Here is a 24595-nt window from a genome sequence, read left to right on the forward strand (position 1 = left end):
GACGCGGTTCGAGATACATTTTCACAATGTTGCAATTTCTTGTAAAAATAATAATAATAATAATTATGAAAGCGGTAAAAAGTTAAAATTTGCACATAAGTTCATATTTGTATAAAATCAGATAATCAAGCCGAATATAACAGTTGAGCGACCGTGCTAGAACCACGGAACTCGGGAATGCCTAACACCTTCTCTCGGGTTAACAGAATTCCTTATCCGGATTTCTGGTACGCAGACTGTAATATGGAGTCATTCTTTTCCTCGATTCGGGATTAAAATTGGTGACTTGGGACACCCTAAATCTCCCAAGTGGCGACTCTGAAATAAATAAACAAATCCCGTTTCGATTGTCCTTTAATTGGAAAAAACTCCCTTTGCCCTCGCGGGGGCGGAAAAAGGAGGTGTGACAGCTCTGGCGACTCTGCTGGGGAAGATTACCTAGAACCACTGGTTCAAGGTTAGAAATTCGAGCTTAGATAAATTGTTATATTTGGCTTTATCTGATTTTAAATGTTTTGAGCCTAATGTGCAAAATGTTGCTCTTACCGCTTTGATATTACTTGGACTGTATATATAAACTGTGCCGAAACCCCTCTCTTCTCTCTCTTGAGGAGTGCACGCTGGTCGTGACTTCTTTCTGTTAGTGTCATATACCAAAATAGAATGAGGATTTGGAGGAGTTGCAAAACCGGATGGCCTTTTGGTTACTGGTACACAGCTCCCATCCTCGGCTCGAGTTGTCCGCTCGGGTAAGCCAGGTCTAGAACAAATGCCTAGGTTATGAAATTAGAATAACTCAGCTTCATGCCGAATCCCTAGTAGGAACGCTTATTTGCATCACGTTGCATTTGACTTAGGGGACTCAACACAGGGGTTGGGTCCGTCTAGGACTAGCAACCTGATATGAAAAGACCATCCTGATGCATCCTATTTGTTTTCCGTGCATTTATTTCGTCTTGCTGACTGGTGTTTGAATATTATGAATATTGTGAAATTGAAAAAAAAATAGCGGTTAGGGAGTTAATTGTTTATTTTTGAAAACCCAATGCTCAAATACTGTCAAAACTCTGCCGATATTTTGAGAAAATGAAAAAAAAACAATGTCTTATTAGTTTGTTTTATTAAAGCAAAGGAAAAATAGAAGAAAAAAAATTCGTTGTTCTATCTTGTTTTTCAAAAAAAAATATAGAAAAAATAGTTTGTCTTGCCATGAAAATAAAAAAAAAAGTCTTGTTTTTAGAATGGTTTTTATTTGTTTATGAAAATGTCAAAAAATAAAAAAATAAAAGAGTCGGGCGTTGAAAGTGGTTTCATTATTTGTTGCATATATATATATATATATCTTTATTTGTCGCAAAAATATTTGTCTTGCCAAAAAGTCTAGAAAAGTTTTTTAGACCCCCAATTTTCAAAAAACAAAAAAAAAATCCAAAAATATTTTTCATTATTGACTTCTTTAGAAAGTCTTTTTAATTATTTTTAATATATCTATATATATATATATATATATATATATATATATATATATATATATATAATCCGAAAATATTTTCCGTCTTCTTTCAAAATTGAAAAGAAAATTCAAAATTCAAAGAAATACTTTTAGCATTTCTTTTATTAAAAGTAAAATTCCAAAAATATTTTATTTTTCTTTAGAATAAGAAAAACAAATGAAAATTCAGAAAAAATATCTTCCTTTTACTTTTGAAATTCTCAAAGTTCAAATCAAAAGAAAATGAATTCTTAGAAGTCTTTCTTTCAAAAAAAAAAAAATCAATCAAAAATCCAAAAAAAAATACTTCATTTCTTCTTTTAAAGCAGTTTTTTCACAAATTCAAAAAAAAATTTAAATAGTTTATTTGCCCGAACTACGCGGGTTTGATTCTCACCGGATGTGAGATACGTAGGCAACCCTCATCGGGTTCAACCCCCCTTTTGCTAAAATAGCCAAAAACAAATAAATAATAATAAAAGAAAAAACATGACAAAATTTTAATTCTGTCATAAATAAGTCGGGTGATTCTGTTTTGTCATAAATAGCCGAATGTTCCCGAAAGGGACGCCGGAAGGTTGACTTTGCATAAATAGCCACCTTCGGGTCATTTTGTTTAGTATTTTTGTCCAGTTGACTCACACAGCCTTAAAAATCTTCGTCCCCGAGGCGCTGAAGGGCCGTGTTTGCAACACCAGGTTTTTATTATTGTTTGAAAAAAAAACAAAGAGTTAGCGGTCAGGTGAATACCGTTTGGATTTTTGTCAAAAAGAAGCCGAGCCAGCTTCGGCCGCATCTTAAACCGTTCTTGCCGAAATAGCCTTAGAGTATCTTTCAGTCGTCGAAAGGCTATTTTCGTAAAAGAACGGACAAGTTTGTAAAGTGTCATAAAATAATCCTCCCCGGCCTCAAAATTCATGTGGAATTTGGAAAGGGCCACGTTTGCAAAAATAACCGTTCAGTTGCATTCGTCAAACGGAGAAAGGAAGCTGGCCATTTGTTTTGGAGTTTGTAAATCTTTTGATTAAGATATGTGGGTTGTTTGATTTTCCAGTTTGTAGGTCATCTTCAAACCTTTGAAACCCAGTTTGGTTTTAATATGAAAATTGAAAAAAAAATGTTTAGTATTGTTCATCTTTTATTGGTCCGAACTATGCAAGGTCTGATTCATGCGGGGTCATGATACGTAGGTAACCTCCATAAGATTCGACCACCACTAAAATAAAAAAATATAAAAAATATAAAAATAAAGGAAAGTGTGGGAGATTTTCAGAGGGGCACAATTGTCTAACTGCTTAGGTGCATTGTATCTCTGATATATGATTGTCTGTCAAATGCCCTAACACTAACGTGATGGCTTCCCTTTGCTGTGTTCATAGATAGAAAAGTCATTGGTTGTGGTAACTCTTCCCTGCAAAGCAAAGTCAAAGGACGATGGCTCAGAACCGCAGAACCGAGTGGGTCAGTACTGATGACCGACAACAATTGGTCGAACGGAACAACAGGTTGGTAGAAGAAGTGAAAATGCTGAGACAGCATGTGGCAGACATGTACCAGGCATGGATAACTGGGAAAGCACCACCCCCTCCACCGCCAAGCCTCTTGAACTCTGTCATTTCCCAAGCACCCAACGCCATAATGAAAGATCCCCCATACTCTCTATCCCAACCCACTTATGGCAGCTTTCCCAGCTACCCGAGTAGCTCCACCACTCCTCAATGCTTCTCCGCTCCCCAACACCACTTCTTTACCCGTGACCTTAAGAGCCATACTTCACTTTCCAGGTACCCGGCTCCACGAAATGCTTACGCACCCACACAAGCCTACCAAAAGCCACCTGGATCAGGTTTCCGGCCCTGTCAACATGCAAGAATGAAGAGGTTATTGAAACGAGGAAAGACTCTCACCCCTATCGGAGTATCTTATGCTAGTCTGTTTGGGAGGCTAAGGCATGCTGGCTTGATTGAGCCACTCCCCGCATGTACTCCAGATCCACTTGCAAGGAACTTTGATCCGGCAGCGCGATGCGCATACCACTCCAATGTCGTAGGGCACAACATTGAGAGCTGTCGTACTTTGAAAAGGGAAGTGGAGAAAATGATCCAAGAAGGGCGGATTGTGATCAATAACAGTGACATGGAGCACTCGAACCCTATCGAGAGCTTGTGGACGGAGGTTGATGATGTTGAAGCTGGCAATAGTCTTGGCAGTATTGATGCAAATCTCAGTGGCTAAGATGCCAGTTTTTGATAAAGTGGGAGGACGCTTCGTTCCTTGGTCAGCAAGAGAGAAGCTTGTGGTGGCTTATTTTGTTGTCATTTCTGTTGTTCGGATTATTAGGGTTATAAGTCGGATATTGTCTTGTCCAGGTTGTTTTAGGATTTTATTCTGGCTTGTTTTGTTTGTTTTGTTATTCAAACCATTTCACCGGTAGTCTAAAGCAAATCCGGCCTTTTATTATTTCCAGTCATCTTTTTGTTTAGTCCTTTTATCATTTTTGTTCAACACCGATTCTAGTGACATGACATGCGCACACAGTTTGGGGCCTAATCTTAAAAGTTAATCATAAAACCCCCGAAAAGGTGATCAAAACATTTAAAGGAAATAAGGACGGTTTGAGATTATTCGGAGCTCGAGTCATGTGGAACTAGGGCAAGTTAAACACAAAGAAAACCGTTAAAAGCAAGATTCGCCAAATTGGCATGAGGGTCGTTCATAATAATGAGAATGAGAGTGTCGCCCAACGGTGCTTTAGAAGTGACAAATGAACAAACAGATGTTGAATATAATTGTCAAGTCCAGCACCATCAGAAGAGACTATAAATCTATGTTCAATTGTGTTGTTTTCACTTGGCATGTTTTGAAGACTGGAATGACGAAGGTATTTTGTTCTGCTACCTAAACACTTTATCCTTCGTTACCCCTTTTTGAGCCTTATTTATTTTATTTCATACCCCTCGTTCGGAATCAGTAGCAACGACTAGAAAATATGAATATGGAAGATAAAAGAGAGAGAGAGAGAGAGAGAGAAAGAAAAGAAAACAACAAAACGAAAAAAGAGAGAAAAGAAAAGAAAAATGATAACAAAAAAAAAAGGAAAGTCAAATGAAAAAAAAAGGAATTGGGAACTACGTTTGACCTGATTCCTCAAGGAGGATACGTAGACGCTTCACGGCTCGGTCATAGTTTTGAAAATAAAAAAAAAACCAATTAAAATATCCCCAAGCAAGAAACTGGGGCAGAGGTTGCGTTTGTTGTAAATAAATCTAGTTCCGAAGGTTGTAATTAATAACCCAAAATTGATGCATTTTTTTTAGCCTTTAATACCCATTTTTTTCTAGCCCTATCCAAAACCCACATTACGGTCCAAAGAAAGACCTTCTGATCAGTCTTCAAAAGATGCCAAGTCAGATAAATGAGAGTCTCACCGGTGAACATAACATTCTGTTCCACAGCAGAAAGGACTCTAATCCCCGGCAGAAAGAGTCATACCGGCAACACTCCAAATCCCCAGCTGGAAAGTGATGCAAATGAGAGAGTCTTATCGGTGAAAACCTTCACAGGCACCCTAAGATGATGAAAGCTGAGAGAAAAACCAAAATGAGAGAGACTGGACAGTGAAAACCCTTTAGGCACTACAAGTCTAATAAGATTGAGAATCAGATAGGGGAATCACCAATTGAAGGTCTTGAAAGATGATTGACGGCGGAGAATATGCCACATATGCATGTCATGACCATTAGAGTCGGTATCTGCATTTGATAGTTTTTTTATTTATAGTTTCTTTTGTTAAAGAGTCATTTTTTCCTTTGTCTTTTTATTCTGTTCCCTTTTATCTTTTTCCTTTCATAGAAAAATCCCCAATAGAGTCTGTTTGGTCAGAACAAGTGAGAATTGACTTCAAAATATGCCATCAGCTTTCCAATTATGCCAGATGAGATCTGACTAGTACATCCAAGTGGTGTAGTCAGCAAGGAACAAGCGCGAGGCCAGTGTCAAGAAAAATATCCCTAGCAAAAGGGAATTGATAGGATTGACGAGCGTCAAGAGGGATATCCTTGTCAAAACCAAGGTTATAAACCTCAAGGCCAAGGCCCGTGAACAAAGCAAGGAAAGCAGTGAGCATGATTTGGGGAAATTCATACGAGACTAAAAGGTCGGGGAAATGCCAGTTTCCGAGCTATGCCACAAAAGAAGAGGGATATCCCCAGCAGAAAGGGATTATCCCCAGCAAATAATATCATCCCCAACAAGTTGTGGAGCGCAGAGCAAGGAAGGAGAAAGGGAAAAGCCATCCCAGTAGGAGTATCACAACCAACCACCATGTTTTAAACTAACTAATTTTGTTTGATTTGAAACAGGTAAAGGAAATGGCATTGATGCCAAAATGCATGCCGCAAGGGATATTATCAAACTGGGGCAGAAAATTTTCCTTTCATTTAGAAAATTTTCTGGAAGTCAGGTACCCATTTGAGGAAAAGTAAAGATAACACCAGTCTCAAGGGAAGTGGTCTTTAAACCAGTGTGCCCCCAACATAATAAGTTTCAATGGAGGAAGTTGTTCCCCAGCAAAGGAATCAGAATCCCCCAGCAGTGTTATCCACGACAGCGTTATCCCCAGCTGATAACATTTTACCCCCAACAGGTAAGTAAATAATTCCCCAACAGTCTTATCCCTAGCAGTTTCGAGGAGTCCAACACAAGTTTGGTGAAAATCGGTATCCTCAGTGGTTCCTTTCGGGGAAAGGCAAAATGAGTCTCAAGGGAGTTAGTCTTCAAAGGAAGAAGCTAATAATAATAATAATAATAAAAATAAAAAAAATAAAAAGGGGAAGTATTTTGCAGGGGTATGAAACATCCTACTCAAAAGGAAGTAGTTCTGGAAGGAGTAAGATAACATATTTAATCAGCAGAGTTATCTTCAGCGGAGTTATCCCCAGCAGATCATCGAGATGTAGAAGCATCTTCGATGGATTTTTCAACCAAATTTCAAGAGGGTCGGACAACCCATAATGGGGAAGGTAGAAAAGGAAAATTCATCCCAAGCAAAATAATCCCCAGCAAGTATTCGAGGTAAGACATTTTCAAGTCTTAAGGATATTTTGGGTTCATCCGCCCTCGAATAGGATATTTTGGGTTCATCCGCCCTCGAATAGGATATTTTGGGTTCATCTGCCCTCGAATAGGATATTTTGGGTTCATCCGCCCTCGAATAGGATATTTTGGGTTCATCCGCCCTCGAATAGGATATTTTGGGTTCATCCGCCCTCGAATAGGATATTTTGGGTTCATCCGCCCTCGAATAGGATATTTTGGGTTCATCCGCCCTTGAATAGGATATTTTGGGTTCATCCGCCCTCAAATAGGATATTTTGGGTTCATACTCCCTCGAATAGGATATTTTGGGTTCATCCGCCCTCGAATAGGATATTTTGGGTTCATCCGCCCTCGAATATGATATTTTGGGCTCATCCGCCCTCGAATAGGATATGTCGGGTTTATCCGCCCTCTAATATGATTTTATCTTCAAAGTTGAAGACAGGCGCCCACCTAAATAACGAGAGGAATACTTTTTCGTCTGTTCATTTCATATTTTAGGCGCCCACCTGTATAACAAGGGAATACATTTTGTGTCTTTACCATTAGGCGCCCACCTGTATAACAAGGGAATACATTCCGCGTCTTTACCAATAGGAGACGCACTTCCTAAGTTAGTTTTACCAATAGGAGACGCACTTCCTAAGTTCAATAGGAGACGCACTTCCTAAGTTTAGTTTTACCATAGGAGACGCACTTCCTAAGTTTAGTTTCACCCATAGGAGAGGCATTTCCTCCTAAGTTTAGTTTTACCCATAGGAGAGACATTTCCTCCTAAGTTTATTTTACCCATAGGAGACGCACTTCCTAAGTTCTGTTTTACCCATAGGAGACACACTTCCTAAGTTCTATTTTACCCATAGGAGACGCAATTCCTAAGTTCTGCTTTACCCATAGGAGACGCACTTCCTAAGTTCTGCTTTACCAATAGGAGACGAACTGCCTAAGTTCCGCTTTACCCGTAGGAGACTCACTTCCTAAGTTTGTTTTTACCCATAGGAGAGGCATTTACTCCTAAGTTTAGTTTTACCTATAGGAGAGGCATTTCCTCCTAAGTTGTAGCTTAAATAGGCGCCCACCTGTAATAATGAGCGGAATAATTTTCAGTCTTTAAATTTCATGTCAGGCGCCCACCTACATAACGAGAGGAATACATTTTAGTCTTTAAATTTCATGTCAGGCGCCCACCTACATAACGAGAGGAATACTTTTCAGTCTTTAAATTTCATGTCAGGCGCCCACCTACATAACGAGAGGAATACTTTTCAGTCTTTAAATTTCATGTCAGGCGCCCACCTACATAACGAGAGGAATACTTTTCAGTCTTTAAATTTCATGTCAGGCGCCCACCTACATAACGAGAGGAATACTTTTCAGTCTTTAAATTTCATGTCAGGCGCCCACCTACATAACGAGAGGAATACTTTTCAGTCTTTAAATTTCATGTCAGGCGCCCACCTACATAACGAGAGGAATACTTTTCAGTCTTTAAATTTCATGTCAGGCGTCCACCTACATAATGAGAGGAATACTTTTCAGTCTTTAAATTTCATGTCAGGCGCCCACCTACATAACGAGAGGAATACTTTTCAGTCTTTAAATTTCATGTCAGGCGCCCACCTACATAACGAGAGGAATACATTTCAGTCTTTAAATTTCATGTCAGGCGCCCACCTACATAACGAGAGGAATACTTTTCAGTCTTTAAATTTCATGCCAGGCGCCCACCTGTATAACGAGAGGAATACATTCAGTCTTTTCATTTCAAGTGTTGAAGTTGGGAGCCCGCCCATATAACAGAGGCATACATTCAGTCTTTTCATTTCAAGTGTTGAAGTTGGGAGCCCACCCATAATAACAGAGGAATACATTCAGTCTTTACTTTCAAGTGTTGAAGTTGGGAGCCCGCCCATATAACAGAGGAATACATTCAGTCTTTACTTTCAAGTGTTGAAGTTGGGAGCCCGCCCATATAACAGAGGCATACATTCAGTCTTTTCATTTCAAGTGTTGAAGTTGGGAGCCTGCCCATAATAACAGAGGCATACATTCAGTCTTTTCATTTCAAGTATTGAAGTTGGGAGCCCACCCATATAACAGAGGCATGCATTTCAGTCTTTATATTACAAGTATTGAAGTTGGGAGCCCGCCCATATAACAGAGGCATGCATTTCAAGATCAAGTCAGAAGACAATAAAACAGAGGGTCACAACAGGAATCCCCAGCAGGAAACAATAGAAATCCCAGCACCGGGAAACAGAAGGTTGCAACAAGAGGTCCTGGCACAAATTCAGGCGCATGAGTCAAAAGGAAGAAAGGACGCGTCTTGAAAGGAGCAGCTGGTGAACATTAAATCATGCCCAACATAACAAGTCTGATGAAGAGAGCCGTACACACCAGAGGAACCGCCGAAAAGCTTGATGAAGAAAGCCATGTCCCTAGCAGACCGAGCAAAATGATGAAAACTGGTATTCAGAAAAGCAAAGGGCCAGTATCATTCCCAAATTCACGGAAGAAAAGCACCGGAGGAAACATAAGCCAACAAGAAAGCAAGGCAACAAGAACAAGTTATAGTCTAGCCTAGCTTCTTGTTTTCTTTTAAACACGGTGTAACAAGGAGATCGGTAAGCAGTGATAACAGCATGCAACAGTAGTAACATTGCAGTCCCATGGTAGTCCCAGCTACCGAAACTTCCCAAACTACATTAACCTGATTCCCCTTTAGCCAGGGATATGTAGGAAACCTTTGAAGCAAAGGTTCAGTTAAATCTTTTTAAAAAAAATGCTTCACACGGAGTACTCGGATGGGCAAAAATCGCTCGCTTTATCTTTGCGCGAAAACCCTTCGTGTCTTCGGGCAAAGAGGGGCAGCTGTAAGCACGTGATTTTTACCCTATATGAGAATTACTCCCAAAAATTCAAAATAAAATGATTTTCCTTGGTGTGCAATTTTGAGTATTTTTGTGACATTTTTGGATAATTATTTGTATTTGTCTGTGCGTGTTTATTTGTTAAATTAATAAAAAAATATAAAAACATGTCACATTTTGCATGTAGGATTTAATTCTATAATTTTTAGTAGTTAAACAAAAATTAAAAATTACAAAAATAGGCATCTTTTGCATTTTTAGCATTTAATGTCCAAATATACAATTTTATGCTTAATTATTACTTAATTGTGCGTTAATTATTATTGGGAGTTAATTTGCGCTTTTATAACTTAATTTAGTTCTTAATAATAATTTAAGTATTCTTATAATTTAGTTTTAGAAAGATAAAAGAAGAAAAGATAACAAAAATACAAAGAAAACTCGGATTGGGCCACTTCTTCAAATTTCAACCTCAGGCCCAAACAATTGTCCAATCTTCCCCACGACCCAGTCCACTTCAGACCGGGTCGACCCGGTCCGCCCCATTAACCCATTAACCCAACACCCACTCTTGATTTTTGTCCTAACACAAAACAAAAAAAAGAAAAAACAAGAGAAAAACCCTAAAAAACACAAAAATGGTCCGCCCCCCCAACCTTTGCTCCTTCTTCTCCATCTCCATTTTACACAGCCATGGCTGCCCTCAAACCCCACCTCCCATGGCTGTGCATGGCTTCTTCTTCATCCACCCAGACCACCCTTATCACCCCCACGACCCAACTGCCCAGCTTCCCGTCCAAACACCACCTCCGACCAGCTTCCCCGACGTTGCTGCGTTTTCAGTCGATGGACAGAGCCAATCGACAGAACCAGTCGACCAAACGACCACAATCCAGTCGACACCAATCTCCTTCACGCCTAAACCCAAACCCCATCACCGCTGCTTCGTCACAGCCAAGCTCACGCAGCTACTAACGCTGTCACCACCCTCGACGGGCTGCTGCTGTTCACGTTTCTGCTGCTGGCCATGGCAGCATCATCGTCAGTTGCTTCTACTTCGTCTTCTTCATTCTGCGTCAAGCTCAAGTTCGAGCTCGACGTCCATGGATGACCATGTGGCCGCGGTTGCATCGACAGGTGTTGCTTCTGCTCTTTCACGTCCATGGCGTCCAAACAGTTGCTACGTCCAACACCTTCTTCATCTTCTTCGTTTGCTTCGGATCGTCTCCGTCGTTTGTTCATCGTTGAGTTCGTTGTTGAGTCTGGACAGATTTATTCCAATTTGAGGTTTGTCGAAACAGTCCATACAATCGAATTCGTCGTTGTTCATCTCCGGTTAGTTGGTTTTAAGTTTTATTTTTATCCGTATTTCGTTTTGATATTTCTAGAATCTAAAATCGGTAGATATTTGATTTTTGGTTTTGTTCATGTTCATATGTTTTGTTAAATTAATTTTCAGATTTCAAATGGAAGTTAATTAGTTATTTTTCATACAATTAATGTTGTTTGAATCATTTAATCCGTAATGTTTGTTGTTTTAAAAATAGATTTAGTTCATGTTCATCTTTGTTTGAAATTCATATTTAAATCCAGTGATTTAATGTGAGTTTATGTTTGTTTGTGATTTGTTAATTTAATTTGAATCATGCATATTGTTGTTTGTATTGTTGTCTCTTTGTTCATCCATTGATGGTCTAAATTAACCAGGATTGGTTCCCGATATGGTTGATTTATTTCCATTAATTTGGAGTTGTGTTGTTCATCGTGTTCATATGATTTGTTGTTGAAGATTGTTGAGAAATTGGTCATCTTAGCTATCTTTTGGTTAAGTTATGATTAATTGATTGTTTAGAGCTGATGGGGTAGTTTGGTAAATTGCATTGCATTCAGGGGTAGAATGGTAATTGCAATAAGGTCGGAGGGGTAGTTTGGTAATTGAACATTATTTTGATTCTTTATGTTAAGCATGAGGGGAAAAATATAATGGGGTGAGGTTTTTGATGTACTTGTTTAATATAATGGGGGACAAGACAAATTATAATGGGAGGGAATATTGTACTTATTTAATGTAGGCATGGGAGACAAATTATAATGGGATGGAAATGTGGTATTTATTTAATGTAGGCATGGTGGACAAGGTTTAAAATAAAGAAGACATTTAATAGTGGGGACAAAGCATGCCTTGGGGGAATAATTTGGGGTTGGGAATTGAAGACTTGTCTTGCTATATATATAGGGTCATTTGACACATTTTAGAGAAGATTTTTGGAGAGAAAAAAAAAGAGGACTTGAATTAGAAGAGATTATTAGAGAGGATTATTTTCTAGAGAGATTTTTGGGGAGAATATTTTTGAGAGTAATACATTCTGAAAATCTGAAGAAGTGTGGTAGAGTTTTGAAAAGAGAAAGACAATTTGAACTTTCACTTGAATAATTTCCGTTTGCCTTTCCCTGAGTGTTATTCAAAATCAGTAAACTACTGCATCTTGTATCTATCTCTCTTCTGCTTTGACTGCGATTGCACTTTGGTATTGCTGATTTTTCAATCCGTTACTGGGTTATTCTACTGGTCGTTACTGGTTTTGCGGTGTTGCTGAATCTGCTGTTGCTGTGGTATTATTGCTGCTGACTCTCCTTCTTTTTGTTCTTGTACTGCCATTTCCAGGTACACATTTGTACACTCTCGGCTTGAAGCGAAATGAAATATTAATCAGGCTTTGTTCCTGTTGAACTTCTCCTGTTCAGATTTGTGTTTGAATATAATTTTCCTTTCTTTGTATAAAAATGTAGTTGATTGATTAATGAGTAATGATGTTGCATATGTATAACTTCTTCATCTAATAATGTTAGTTTAAATTAATCAAAGAATAGTTAATCTGTTTTGATATTATGGTGTGTCAATCTCATGTTTTAGTATTATAGAATAATAGAATATAGAATGAAAGCAGTTTTTCTTTGTACAAACTCGATCGCAATTTTCCATTCGCATTAGCTGTAAACTAGTAACTAATAAGTTACGTTTTAGCATGTAATTAATTAAGAAATTTTCTTTTACTTTAGAGACGAACTTAAATAGAAAAAATGTAGTCACCGTAGATTTATCCCTTTAAATAAAAGAGACGAGCCTCGACAAACAAAAATGCAGAAGCTGCGGGGCCCTCTAAATGTATATATTAAAATACTTAGAATTCAGGACAGGCCATTTAGCGAATTTTACGGCCTTCCCAAAATAACAATACGCTAGTTGCTTTAGGACGCGCCTTAATAAATCTTACCTTCTTAAACTCGGGTGCACATTTATGTGACCCAAATCCAAATCTCAACGAAGTCGAAATGTGTCTCTAATCACGGGTACATTGATTGTGACGTGGTTCGGGATGCGTGTCCATAACGTTGCAAATTCCTTTTAAAAAATAAGAATGAGATGAGCCTCGCCGAATAAAAATACAAAATTGCGGGGCCCTCAGTAAATATTTGCTTTAAAATTGCTTAGACTTCGGGATGGATCGTTTAGCAAAATTCCACGGCCCTACCCAAAGTAAATGATACGCTAGTCGCTTTAGGCGCGCCTTTAATAATTTAATTTGCCTAAACTCGGGTGCACATTGATGTGACCCAAATCCAAATCTCAACGGAGTCAAAGTGTGTCGATGACCACAGATACATTGATTGTGACGCGGTTCGAGATACATTTTCACAATGTTGCAATTTCTTGTAAAAATAATAATAATAATAATTATGAAAGCGGTAAAAAGTTAAAATTTGCACATAAGTTCATATTTGTATAAAATCAGATAATCAAGCCGAATATAACAGTTGAGCGACCGTGCTAGAACCACGGAACTCGGGAATGCCTAACACCTTCTCCCGGGTTAACAGAATTCCTTATCCGGATTTCTGGTACGCAGACTGTAATATGGAGTCATTCTTTTCCTCGATTCGGGATTAAAATTGGTGACTTGGGACACCCTAAATCTCCCAAGTGGCGACTCTGAAATAAATAAACAAATCCCGTTTCGATTGTCCTTTAATTGGAAAAAACTCCCTTTGCCCTCGCGGGGGCGGAAAAAGGAGGTGTGACAACGACATGGCCAGTTTCAAGGTTAGTAGTCACAACAACTGAGGTCTTGTTATACTTTTGGTGATCCAAGGCACATTGCTAGATTTTACCCTCAAGCATCGAGCAATTCACAACATCAAGGTTCTCGTGCCATGATCCTGGCACCAGGGTATTCACCGCCCACTCAGCTAGCTAGAGGTAGGAATCAGACAGTTGGAGGTGGAGATCAGGCTATTAAAGTTGGAGGTCAGGCCGCTAGAGGTGGAGGCTATCCAGCTAGGCTCGTCCTAGAGATGTAGGTCAGAGTGGTGGGCCCCAGCCCCGATGTTATAATTTTCCAGCCAGGCTTGAGGCTGAGTCATCTGATGTTGTTATCACATGTACTGTTTCAGTTGGTAGTAGAAATGCTTCAGTTCTATTTGATCTAGGGTTCTACTTATTCCTACGTGCGATCCTATTTTGCTTCATATTTAGTTGTACCTCATGATTCTTTGAGTGCTCCTATCTATGTGTCTACACCTGTGGGAGATTCTATTATTGTAGATCGTATTTATCGTTCGTGTGTGGTAACCATTGGGAGTCTTGAGACTCGTGTAGATCTTCTATTTCTCGATATGGTAGATTTTGATGTTATCTTGGGTATGGATTGGTTGTCACCTTATCATGCTATATTGGATTGTTACACCAAGATGGTGACCTTAGCCTTTTGGGGTTGCATCGATTAGAGTGGACAAAGACTCTTGGCCATTCTACCAGTAGGGTTTGAAGGCTCGGGATATGGTTGAGAAGGGGTGTCTAGATTATTTGGCTTATGTTCGCGACTCTAGTGTGGAGATTCCTTTCCATGGATTCGATACCAGTTGTTCGTGAGTTTCCAGAGGTATTTCTTGTAAACTTGTCAGGGATGCCACCTAATAGGGATATTGACTTAGTTTCGGGCACTCAACCCATTTCTCTTTCGCCATACCAGATGACGCTGCCAAAGTTGAAAGAATTGAAGGAGAAGTCTCAAGATTTGGTTGATAAGGGCTTTATTAGACCTAGTGTCTCGCTTGGAATGCGCCTGTGTTGTTTGTGAAGAAGAAAGATGGATCGATGAGGATGTGCATGGATTATTGGTAGTTGAACAAAGTCACCAGCAAGAACAAGTATCTATTGCCAAGGATTTAAGACTTATTTGTCACCTTTAGGGTGACAAGGTGTTTTCAATGATCGATTTGAGGTCTGGTTACCATCAGTTGAGGATTAGGGCATTTGATATCCCTAAGATAGCTTTTCAGAATTGGTATGGGCATTATGAGTTTCTAGTGATGTCATTTGGGTTGAAAAATGCTCCAACGGCATTTATAGATTTGATGAACTGGGTGTTAAAGCCTTATTTGAATTCCTTTGTGATTGCGTTTATTGATGATATCTTGATCTACTCCACAGTCGAGAGAAGCATGTTCGGATAGTACTTCAGACTCTAAGAGACAACCAGTTATATGCTAAGTTTTCAAAATGTGAGGTTTTGTTAAGCTTAATCGCCTTCTTGGGGCACGTTGTATCAGCAGAGGGCATTCAGGTGTATCCTAAGAAGATTGAGGCAATTCAGAACTGGCCTAGACCCACTTCAACTATAGCATCCCTATTGACTAGGTTGACCTAGAAGGGTGCCTTGTTCAGATGGTCAGACGAGTGTGAGGCGAGCTTTCAGAAGCTCAAGATTGCTTTGACTACGACGTCGGTATTGGTGTTGCCCACAGGTTCAGGATCTTACACAGTATATTGTAATGCATCTCATATTAGACTTGGTGCGGTATTGATGCAGGACAGAAAGGTAATTGCATATGCTTTGTGGCAGCTGAAGGTTCACAAAAAGAATTACCTTGTTCATGAGATAGAGTTGGCAGCCATTGTTCATCCGCTGAAGATTTGGAAGCACTATCTCTACGGTGTCTCGTGTGAGAAGATCTTTAGACACTTGCAGTATTTGTTCAAACAGAAGGAGCTCAATTTGAGGCAGATGAGGTGGTTGGAGCTATTGAAAGACTATGATATTACCATCTTGTATCATCCCGGGAAGGCCAATGTGGTGGTTTATGCCTTGAGTAGAAAGTCAGTGAGTATGGGCAGCCTTGCATTCATTCAAGTTGGTAAGAGACCGCTTGCATTAGATATTCAGGCCTTGGCCAATCAGTTCGTAAGGTTGGACGTTTTTGAGCCCAGTCGTGCTTTTGCTTGTACAGTTGCTCAGTCTTTATTGTTTGAGCGCATCAGGGAGTGACATTATGATGACCCTCATTTGCTCATCCTTAGGGACACAGTACGGCACAGTCGTGCCAAGCAGGTTACTGTTGGAGATGATGGAGTTGTGAAGATGTAAGGTCGTGTTTGTATGCCTAATATGGATGGACTTCGTATGTTGATTCTTGAGGAGGCTCATAGTTCCCGGTATTCTATTCAGCTGGGTGTCGTCAAAATGTATCATGACTTGCGACAACATTATTGGTGGAGGAGGATGAAGAAGTATACAGTTGTATATATAACTCGGTGTCTAAATTGTTAGCAGGTAAAGTATGAGCATTAAGGACCTAGTGGATTGCTTCAGAAGTTAGAGACTCCTGAATGGAAGTGAGAATGTATCACTGTGGATTTCATTGTTGGACTCCCATGGACTCAGAGGAAGTTCGATGAAGTTTGGGTCATTGTGGACAGGCTGATCAAGTCAGCCCATTTCATTCTGGTGACAGTTACCTATTCTTCAGAGCAGTTGGCTGAGATTTACATCCTGGAGATCATTTGTTTTCACGGTGTGCCCGTGTCTATCATTTCTGATCGAGGTACGCAGTTCACCTCGCACTTCTGGAGGGCCATACAACGTGAGTTGGGCACGCAGGTTGAGTTGAGCACAACATTTTATCCTTAGACGGATGGATAGTCCGAGCGCACTATTAAGATATTAGAGGATATGATCCGTGCTTATGTTATAGACTTCGGAGGTTCTTGGGATCAGTTCTTGCTACTTGCGAAGTTTGCTTACAACAACAGCTACCAATAGAGCATTCAAATGGCTACTTATGAGGCATTATGTGGGAGGCGGTGCCATTCACCAGTTGGATGGTTCGAGCCAGGGGAGGCTCGGTTGTTAGGAACAGATTTAGTACAGGATACCTTGGATAACGTCAAGATTATCTAGGACCGACTTCGCACAGCTCAGTCCAGGCAGAAGAGTTATGCTGACCATAGAGTTCGTAATGTTGCATTCATGATCGGAGAGAGAGTGTTGCTCCAGGTATCACCCATGAATGGTGTGATGAGGTTTGGAAAGAAGGGCAAGTTTAGCCCTAGGTATATCGGACCTTTTGAGATTCCTCAGAGAGTGGTGAGGTGGCTTACAATCTCGCATTGCCACCTAGTTTATCTATAGTTCATCTGGGTTTCCATGTGTCCATGCTCCGGAAGTATCACGATGATCCGTCCCATGTGTTAGATTTCAGCTCTATCCAGTTGGACAAGGATTTGAAGAAGAGGTTATGAAAGAGACTGAGGATGCACCGGAACCGACAGTAGAAGCAGTGCTTGAACAAGAAAAAAACCAAATCACAGGGAAGAAGCAACCTCCAGCATCATTCCCACAGAGATTGGCCATCTTGGAGATGTTGAAGAAAATTCAGGTAAACATTCCATTGATTGATGTTTTAAAGGAGATGCCTGGTTATGCGAAGATGATGAAGGACTTGATGTCCCGCAAGTTCGACTTTCAAGACTTGGCCACGGTTATACTGACTCAGACCTACAATGTTGTTGTGACGAGACCTATAGCTGAGAAGTTATCTGACCCAGGGAGTTTCACAATCCCGTGCACAATAGGCACTATGTGATCTGGGAGAAAGCATAAACCTTATGCCCCTAGATATCTACAAAAGTCTAGGCATTGGAAGAGCTAGACCCACGTTTATGCTACTACAACTGGCTGACCGAATAGTGAAGAGGTCCTTTGGGATTCTAGATGATGTATTGGTGCAGGTTGGGAAGTTTTTGTTCCCAGCAAATTTTGTCATCCTTGACTGTCAGGTTGAAAAGGAAATTCCCATAATTTTGGGAAGACAATTCTTGGCCACTGGGAGAGCCTTAATTGATTGTGAAACTAGAGAGCTCAAGATGGGATTAATTGATGAAGAGATAACATTCAACGTGCAAAAATCTATGCGGAGACCAAGTGAATTTGCTAATTGCTCTCTAATAGATGCGGTGGATATAGTCCTGTATGAGGAAGATGAATCTTTGAGCATTAAAGACCCTCTTGCAGCTTGTCTCATGAACTTAGATGAAGCTAATGGTGAAGACTTGGCAGAGTGGGTACTTGCTCTTAAAGGCCAAGGTTTTTGTAAGAGGGAGCTTGAATTTGAGCCTTTGAATTTAGAGGAAAGAAAAACTCCTCTAGCTAAGCCGTCAATAGAAGAGCCACCAAAATTGGAACTGAAGCCATTGCCATCCCATCTTAGGTATGCATTCTTAGGACTTGACTCAACTTTACCTGTTATTATCTCAGCTAGTTTGTTAGATGTGAAGGCACAACAACTTTTGCAAGTACTAACTGAATGCAAGACTTTAATTGGGTGGACTATTGTAGACATTAAGGGGATCAACCCGGCCTTCTGTATGCATAAGATTCTACTGGAAGATGGGTGCAAACCTTCTAGAGAACATCAAAGAAGGTTGAACCACAACATGAAAGAAGTGGTGAAAAAGGAAGTGATTAATGTGGGAATCATATTTCCCATCTCTGACAGTAACTGGGTTAGCCCAGTGTAGTGTGTACCAAAAAAGGAAGGTATGACAGTAGTGAAAATGAGAAGAATGAGTTGATCTCTACATGAGCAGTCACAGGTTAGCGAATCTGTATGGATTACAGGAACTTGAACTTGACTACAAGGAAGGACCATTTCCCAATGTTATTCATTGATCAGATGCTAGATAGATTGGCAGGGAGGTCTCACTTTTGCTTTCTGGATGTGTACTCGGGGTATAATCAGATTTCTATTTTCCCGGAGGATAGAGAGAAAACTTCGTTCACCTGCCCTTATAGAATCTATGCTTTTCGGCAAATGCTGTTTAGCCTATGCAACACACCTGCCACATTCCAAAGGTGCATGATGACCATATTTATAGATATGGTAGAGAAAATAATGAAGGTTTTCATGGATGACTTCTCAGTGGTAGGGAATTCATTCGATGATTGCCTTGTGAACTTCAGGCGAATTTTGAATAGGTGTATCGAGACTAATCTGGTACTCAGTTGGGAAAAGTGCCATTTCGTGGCACATGAAGGCATAGTCTCGGGGCTCCTAGTGTTAAGTAAAGGTATTGAGGTGGATCGTGCAAAGGTTGATGTGATAGAAAAGCTTCCACCAACCACCTCCGTCAAAGCAATCACAAGTTTTCTTGGGAACGCCAGTTTTTATAGGAGATTTATAAAAGATTTTTCCAAAATTGCTAACCCCTTGTGTAAATTGCTTCAAAAAGATCACCCTTTTGTGTTTTCTGATGACTACAAGGTAGCTTTTGAGGAATTAAAGACGAGACTGGTAACAATAGCTATCATAGTTGTGCCCGACTGGGAGCAACCATTTGAGATGATGTGTGATGCGAGTGACTATGCTGTGGGAACAGTTCTTGGGTAGCAAAAAGATAAGATCATGCATCCAATATACTACGCAAGTAGAACGCTGAGTGGAGCCCAGCTAAATTACACTATGACCGAGAAGGAGATGTTGGAAGTGGTGTTCGCTTTTGACAAGTTCAGGTCATACCTGATAGGCTCGAAGGTAATTGTTTTTTTACTGACCATGCTACTCTCAGGTACTTAATTGAGAAGAAGGAGTCAAAACCGCACTTAATTCGATGGGTTCTACTGCTACAAGAATTTGAATTGGTGATTTGTGACCAAAAGGGAACGGAGAACCAAGTAGCTGACCATTTATCTAGGCTTCAAGGATATGAAATGAAGGTTGAGGTAGAAGAAATTCTAGAAACTTTTTTAGATGAACAACTGCTAGCCACGAGTCTCGAGGAAGTGCCATGGTATACAGACATTGCAAACTACCTGGCGAGCGGTATTGTTCTTTATGACCTTTCATCTGCTCAAAAGAAAAAGTTCTTTCGTGATTATCGCATGTATTATTGGGATGAGCCTTATCTATTCAGGATTTGTGTTGATAACATGATCTGGATATGTATCCCTGAGATAGACCATTCTTCTATTTTGTAGGCATGTCACGTATCACTATATGGTGGGCACTTCGGGGGAGTAAGGATAGCTGCGAAAGTCTTGGAGTCGAGGTTCTACTGGCCAATACTGTTCAAAGATGCACATCTATGCATAAAGGGTTGTGACGAATAACAACGAACTGGGAACATTTCCCGCAGACATGATATGCCCATGAACCCAATTCAGGAGGTAGAAGTGTTTGATGTATGGGGAATCGACTTCATGGGGCCTTTCGTCAGCTCATATGGCAACAAGTACATACTCGTCGCTGTGGATTACGTGTCCAAATGGGTAGAAGCTACAACACTCCCTACAAATGATGCAAAGGGGGTAATTGGTTATTTAAGAAAGAACATATTCACCCGATTTGGCACCCCAAGGGCAATAATTAGTGATAGAGGCACTCACTTTTGTAATTGAGCCTTTGCAAAGTTGTTAGAGAAGTATGATGTACGCCACAAGGTGGCCACCCCATATCATCCACAAACAAGCGGGCAAGTGGAAGTCTCGAATAGAGAAATAAAGAGTGTGCTGGCTAAAACTGTGAATGCAACTAGAACAGATTGGGCGAAGAAGTTAGATGATGCACTTTGGGCGTATCGAACCGCTTTCAAAACTCCAATTGGCATGTCGCCCTACAAGTTGGTGTTTTGGAAGGCATGTCATTTACCAATAGAGTTGGAGCATAGAGCTTGGTGGGCGTTGAGACAATTGAATCTTGATAGTGAAGCTGCAGGAACAAGTAGAGTAATAGAGTTGCACGAGCTTGATGAGTTTAGATATCATGCTTTTGAGAGAACAAGATTATACAAGGATATAATAAATATGATACATGGTAGGAATATTATTGAGCGAAATTTTAAACATGGAGATACAGTATTGCTATACAACTCACGTCTGAGGTTGTTTCCATGCAAATTGAAGTCACGATGGTCAGGGCCTTTTCGTGTGGTTGAAATTCAGCCAACAGTTGCTGTAGAGATTGCTGCGAGTAATGACTCTCGCACGTTTAAAGTCAATGGGCATAGGTTGAAATATTATGTGGGCATGGAGGAAGCAAAGGAAGTGGCAGTGACCCATTTGATCGAGCCTCCACAGTTGAGCGTACTTTAAATACGCTAATATGCGTCGTGCCGCGACGTTAAATCAGGAACTTCATGGGAGGCAACCCATTAATTTGTTGTATTCGTCGGGGTTACGTAAGTATCCCAGAGGTAGGCTTAAACATAACAAAAAAATTGGACGCCTAATCCGCGGCCACGAATCTGACCGTGGATCAACCACAGATTTTGCAAATGTTCTGTCCGCTGCCGCGGATCTGACCACGGATCCGGCCACAGACCTGGCGAAGTCAGGTATCAAATTTTAATATTTTTTATTTTCTTCCCCCCCTCACCCCCTTTTAATTAGAACCCCTCCCCTTCATCCCATTCCCCGTTCTTTTATTCCCCCCCGCTTACCAATAACAACAACACAAAAATAAAACAAAACCCTCCCCCTTCCCCTTATTCTAATGGAACCCCTTCCCCTTCTTCACCAAATCCCCTTCTCTTCTCCCTCGTCTCTACTCACCCACTCTTCCATCTCCGGTCATCACAAGGTTTTCAAGTAAGTACATGATTCTCTCTTTTGTTTGTTCTTTTCGATTTTTTCTTTTCTTTTCATTCTTTGTCTCTTCTATTATAGGTGTAAGAAAGTGGAAATCTAGGTACTCTTATATATGTGTATTTGTTGGCATAATTATTGATATGTGAGGATATTAGGTTGGTTGGTTTGGAAAAACATTGTTGAGTTGTGAGGAATGAGGGTTTAATTGGGTCCTTTGGTACATTGTGGGGCATATGTGTGAGCACGTGATTTTTTCCCTATATGAGAATTACTCCCAAAATTTCAAAACAAAACAATTTTCCTTTGTGTGCAATTTTTGTGTTCTTCGTGGCATTTATGTGTAATTATTTGCATTTTTGTCTATGCATGTTTATTTGTTAGATTAATAAAAAATTTAAAAATATGTCGCATTTGAGTTTCATATTTAATTAAGTTTGTTTACAAAATGAAAAAATCATAAAAATAATGTACGTTGCATTTTTAGCACTTATTGTCCAAATTGTGTGATTTTCTCGTTAGTCGCTATTTAATTGTGTGTTAACTGTTATTAAAAGTTAATTAGTATTTCCAGATAATTTTGGGTTTTATAATTTAATCTTAGCATTCTAGCTTTATTATTATTTAGGAAATTGAATAAATAGAAAAGGATAAAAATAGAAGAGATCAGATTGGGCATTTTCTTCAATTTTAAGTCACAAGCCCAAAGAGACCCAATCTTCCCAAACGACCCAGTCCATTTCGAACTGGGTCGACCCAGTCCATAACCCAAAAGACCCCAAACCCCCTTTTCTTTCATTTTTCATAAAAAACAAAACAAAACAAAACAAAAAAAAATAAACCAAAAAACCTAAGACTACCCGCACCCCCCCCTCTTCTTCTTCCTCTCTTTCTCTCCTTCTTCTCCAAATCTCCTCCCATGGCATCCCCATGACACCCCTTCTCCCTCACGTCACACACAGCATATATACGCGACGCATACACACACAACTCGTCGATCTCCCTCTCTTGTCCGCCATGGTTGCGTCTTCAAGATCTTGCCACTGCGTCCATTGCTTTGCTTCTTCTTCCTTTTCACATGCTGCCCGCCATGGCTGCGCCTACAGCTCTTCAAAATGATCAAAAGATCCCATCACTGCTGTCCGCCATGGCTGCGTCTCCAAGCTCTTCAAACGAGCACGAGATCCCGTCGCATTGCTGCCCGTTGTTTCTTCTTCTTCGCTCGTCGCTACTGCTGCTTCTCTTTCTTCATTCGTCGAGTTGCTCCAGCCATGGCTGCTGCCCGATGCTACTGTTTCTCCTCCATGTTTCACGTCGTTGCTGGCCTTCTCCGCTCGTCGTTGCTACTATCTTCTTCTTCTTCAGATCGTCACCTGTTTGTTGCTTCTTCTTCTCCGACGCTGTTGCTGCGTTTCTCCATTGTTGTGGCTGCTGCCCATGTTGCTTCTTTGTCGTCGTCACTGTTACGATGCTGCTACTGCTGCGTTTCTTCACTGCCATGGCTGCTGCGGCGTTTCCTTCTTCGTCCTCTTCCAAACGACCAAACTACTTTCCATTCGAGTTCGTCGTCGCTTCGATCCGGTTAGTGGGTTTGAGTTTCATTTTATCCGTATTTTGTTTTGATATTCTCGGATCTAAAATCGTTAAATGTTTGATTCTTGTTTTGTTCGTGTTTATCATTTAATTAATTAGTTTTTCCGTTTATTTCATGTGTTTTTATTTAATTTGTAAAAGAAATTGTTAGTTTAATTTTACTGTTGTTAGATTCAAATTGAAATTGTTAAGTTTAATTGTTAGTATGTGAAAGAAATTGTTAGTTTAATTTTACTGTTGTTAGATTCAAATTGAAATTGTTAAGTTTAATTGTTAGTATGTGAAAGAAATTGTTAGCTTAATTTTAATTTAAAAAAAATTGTTAGTTTTAATTTATAATGTTGTTAGAATCAAATTGAAATTTAATTACTTATTTTTGGTTTGTTTCATGTTAATTTCGTTTATTTGTGTAAAAAAGGAATTGTTAGTTTAATTTTAATGTGGTTAGATTCGAGTTGAAATTCAATCAATTATTTCTTCTTCGGTTTATTTTTATTCGTTTAAAATAATTTAGTTGTAATATAGAAATATGTTAGTTTAATCACTTGAATCATCCATTTTATTGATTAGTTTAGATTAAATTCGTGTTCATCTTTTGGTTGAAGTTCGTTCTTAATCCAGTGATTTAATGTGAATTTATGTTTTAAATGCTTGATTTAATTTGAATATTCATCTTGGTTGTAATGTTGTTAGATTTAGTTTAAAGATCAATTGGATATTGAATTTAGAAACTCAAATCTATTTGTTGGTTATGTTGAATTTGTTAATATTGTTGAATCTGCAAATATATGTGTTGTTAAAAATATCGTTCAGTCAAAATAATTTCGATTGTTAATTTGTTGTTCATAGTTTAAGTTTGAATTTGTTGATTGAACTGGATTAAGGATTGGTTATAGCTGGTAATTTAATTTTAGGTTCTTAGATAATTTTGAAGTTGAACAGATTTTTGAATCGGGGCGTAACAGTAGTTTTAGGGGTAAAACGGGAATTAACCAATTACAGATTATTTAATTATGGTGGGGACCAGACATAATGATAAAAGCAAAAAGGAAAAGGTGGGTAATGATGTCTTCTTTTCAAAAAGAGGGAACATGAGGGCCCACTTTGACTACTTTTCAAAAAGAGGGAACACGGGGGCCCACGTTGACTACTTTTACTAAAGTAAAAGTATGGATAATAATAAAAGTTAAAGGGTGCACATAGTGAAAGAATATTGGGTCTTGCTTTGGGTATATAAGAGACTCATTTTGACACTTAAAAAAAAAGGGAGAAGAATTTTGGGAGAGATAAAAATTTCAGAACTAAAGAGGAGATACGAACATACTTTTAATCTTGAAGAAGAGGATTTCTAAAATATCCGAATACTATTTCCGTGTATTCCGGAGTGTGATCTCTGCCTACTGTTTGCTTCCGGGATTTTCAATTGGCTTCTTGAGTTAACTGTTGGTCCTTTGTTATTGCTTTATTGAGTGGTTGCTGGAATTTCTGTTTGGTTTTCAAGTCTACTGCTGGGTTTTTCTGACTGCTGGTTGTTTGTTGTTGCTGCGCTATTTCTACTGCTGCTGATCCTATTCTTCCTTTCCTTGTATTTAAATATCAGGTACACTACTGTAATACTAGCTATT

At 39.5% G+C, this 24595-nt stretch overlaps 2 protein-coding genes across 2 annotated transcripts; both read left to right on the forward strand.

Moving 5' to 3' along the window:
* Positions 1–17662: 17662 nt before the first annotated feature.
* Positions 17663–19897, forward strand: LOC142164306 (uncharacterized). Its single transcript, XM_075222235.1, has 5 exons — positions 17663–18219; positions 18417–18792; positions 19060–19181; positions 19364–19617; positions 19773–19897. Exons 1-5 carry the CDS (start codon positions 17663–17665, stop codon positions 19895–19897), a joined length of 1434 nt encoding a protein of 477 aa, XP_075078336.1.
* Positions 19898–20399: 502 nt separating this feature from the next.
* On the forward strand, positions 20400–20885 carry LOC142164307 (uncharacterized). Its single transcript, XM_075222245.1, has one exon. The coding sequence runs from the start codon at positions 20400–20402 to the stop codon at positions 20883–20885; it is 486 nt and encodes a 161-aa protein (XP_075078346.1).
* Positions 20886–24595: the final 3710 nt, after the last annotated feature.

This window comes from Nicotiana tabacum, chromosome 1, assembly GCF_000715075.1.
Source record: "Nicotiana tabacum cultivar K326 chromosome 1, ASM71507v2, whole genome shotgun sequence".
Classification (NCBI taxonomy): domain Eukaryota; kingdom Viridiplantae; phylum Streptophyta; class Magnoliopsida; order Solanales; family Solanaceae; genus Nicotiana; species Nicotiana tabacum.

Bases quoted from the DNA above. Each gene is read 5' to 3' on its own strand.
- LOC142164306 (XM_075222235.1), top strand. From the start codon at position 17,663: ATGGGATTAATTGATGAAGAGATAACATTCAACGTGCAAAAATCTATG. The intron at 18,793-19,059 runs GTACTCAGTTGG...GATGACTACAAG, and splicing joins GGTGTATCGAGACTAATCTG to GTAGCTTTTGAGGAATTAAA. The intron at 19,182-19,363 runs GTAGCAAAAAGA...TGCTACTCTCAG, and splicing joins GCTGTGGGAACAGTTCTTGG to GTACTTAATTGAGAAGAAGG.
- LOC142164307 (XM_075222245.1), top strand. From the start codon at position 20,400: ATGTCGCCCTACAAGTTGGTGTTTTGGAAGGCATGTCATTTACCAATA.